This window comes from Phalaenopsis equestris, unplaced genomic scaffold, assembly GCF_001263595.1.
Source record: "Phalaenopsis equestris unplaced genomic scaffold, ASM126359v1 Scaffold186522, whole genome shotgun sequence".
In the NCBI taxonomy this organism is placed as follows: Eukaryota; Viridiplantae; Streptophyta; class Magnoliopsida; order Asparagales; family Orchidaceae; genus Phalaenopsis; species Phalaenopsis equestris.
In genome coordinates, this window is record NW_018206471.1 from 24 (window position 1) to 675 (window position 652).

At 41.7% G+C, this 652-nt stretch overlaps 1 protein-coding gene across 1 annotated transcript; it reads left to right on the forward strand.

Moving 5' to 3' along the window:
• Positions 1-223: 223 nt before the first annotated feature.
• On the forward strand, positions 224-604 carry LOC110034406 (2-C-methyl-D-erythritol 2,4-cyclodiphosphate synthase, chloroplastic-like; the record flags this gene model as incomplete). The annotated part of the gene is given in 1 exon segment (XM_020738672.1): positions 224-604. A coding segment is annotated over 1 exon segment (340 nt), but the record flags the coding sequence as incomplete, so codon positions are not given.
• Between the last annotated feature and the right edge of the window lie 48 nt (positions 605-652).

Below are 652 nucleotides of genomic sequence, written 5' to 3' on the forward strand. Positions count from 1 at the left end.
TTTCACTTTTGTCATTATTGTAATTTCATTAGTTCCTATTGTTTAATTAAAAAAATTCATTATAATCATTTTCTCAAATTTAATCATATTTAATTTCAAATTTATTATATTTTATTTGACATCCAAACTGAATTTAATATTCATTTAATTTATTAATAATATCTTAACTCTTCTTAAAATCAATTTTATTTTTATTTATATCTATTATAACTATAAACTATCGTTGCGATTTTGCTTCCTAGCTCAAGCTCTGAAGCTCTGGCAATGGCGTGCTCTCTATCTTTCATTCCTAGCTTCCCCTCGACCGCCATCGCACGAAGAGGACGGAGAGGACACTGCTTCTCGAACGCGCCATCACCATGCTTTCCCGTATTCTCGCTCCACGAAACAAGCCGGCCGCTGTCCAATCTCCGGCAACCGGAGCCTGTATCCGCCTTGCTAGCGGAGCAGGAGGTCTCGCCTAAGCGAAGCACGACGCCTTCGCCTTCTCTTCCCTTTCGAGTCGGGCATGGGTTTGACCTCCACCGACTCGAGCTGGGCTATCCGCTGATCATCGGCGGCATTCAAATTCCCCATGATCGCGGATGCGAGGCACACTCCGACGGTTAGATCTACGGCTCTACATTCTTGGTCGCATTATTCTTTTTTTTTT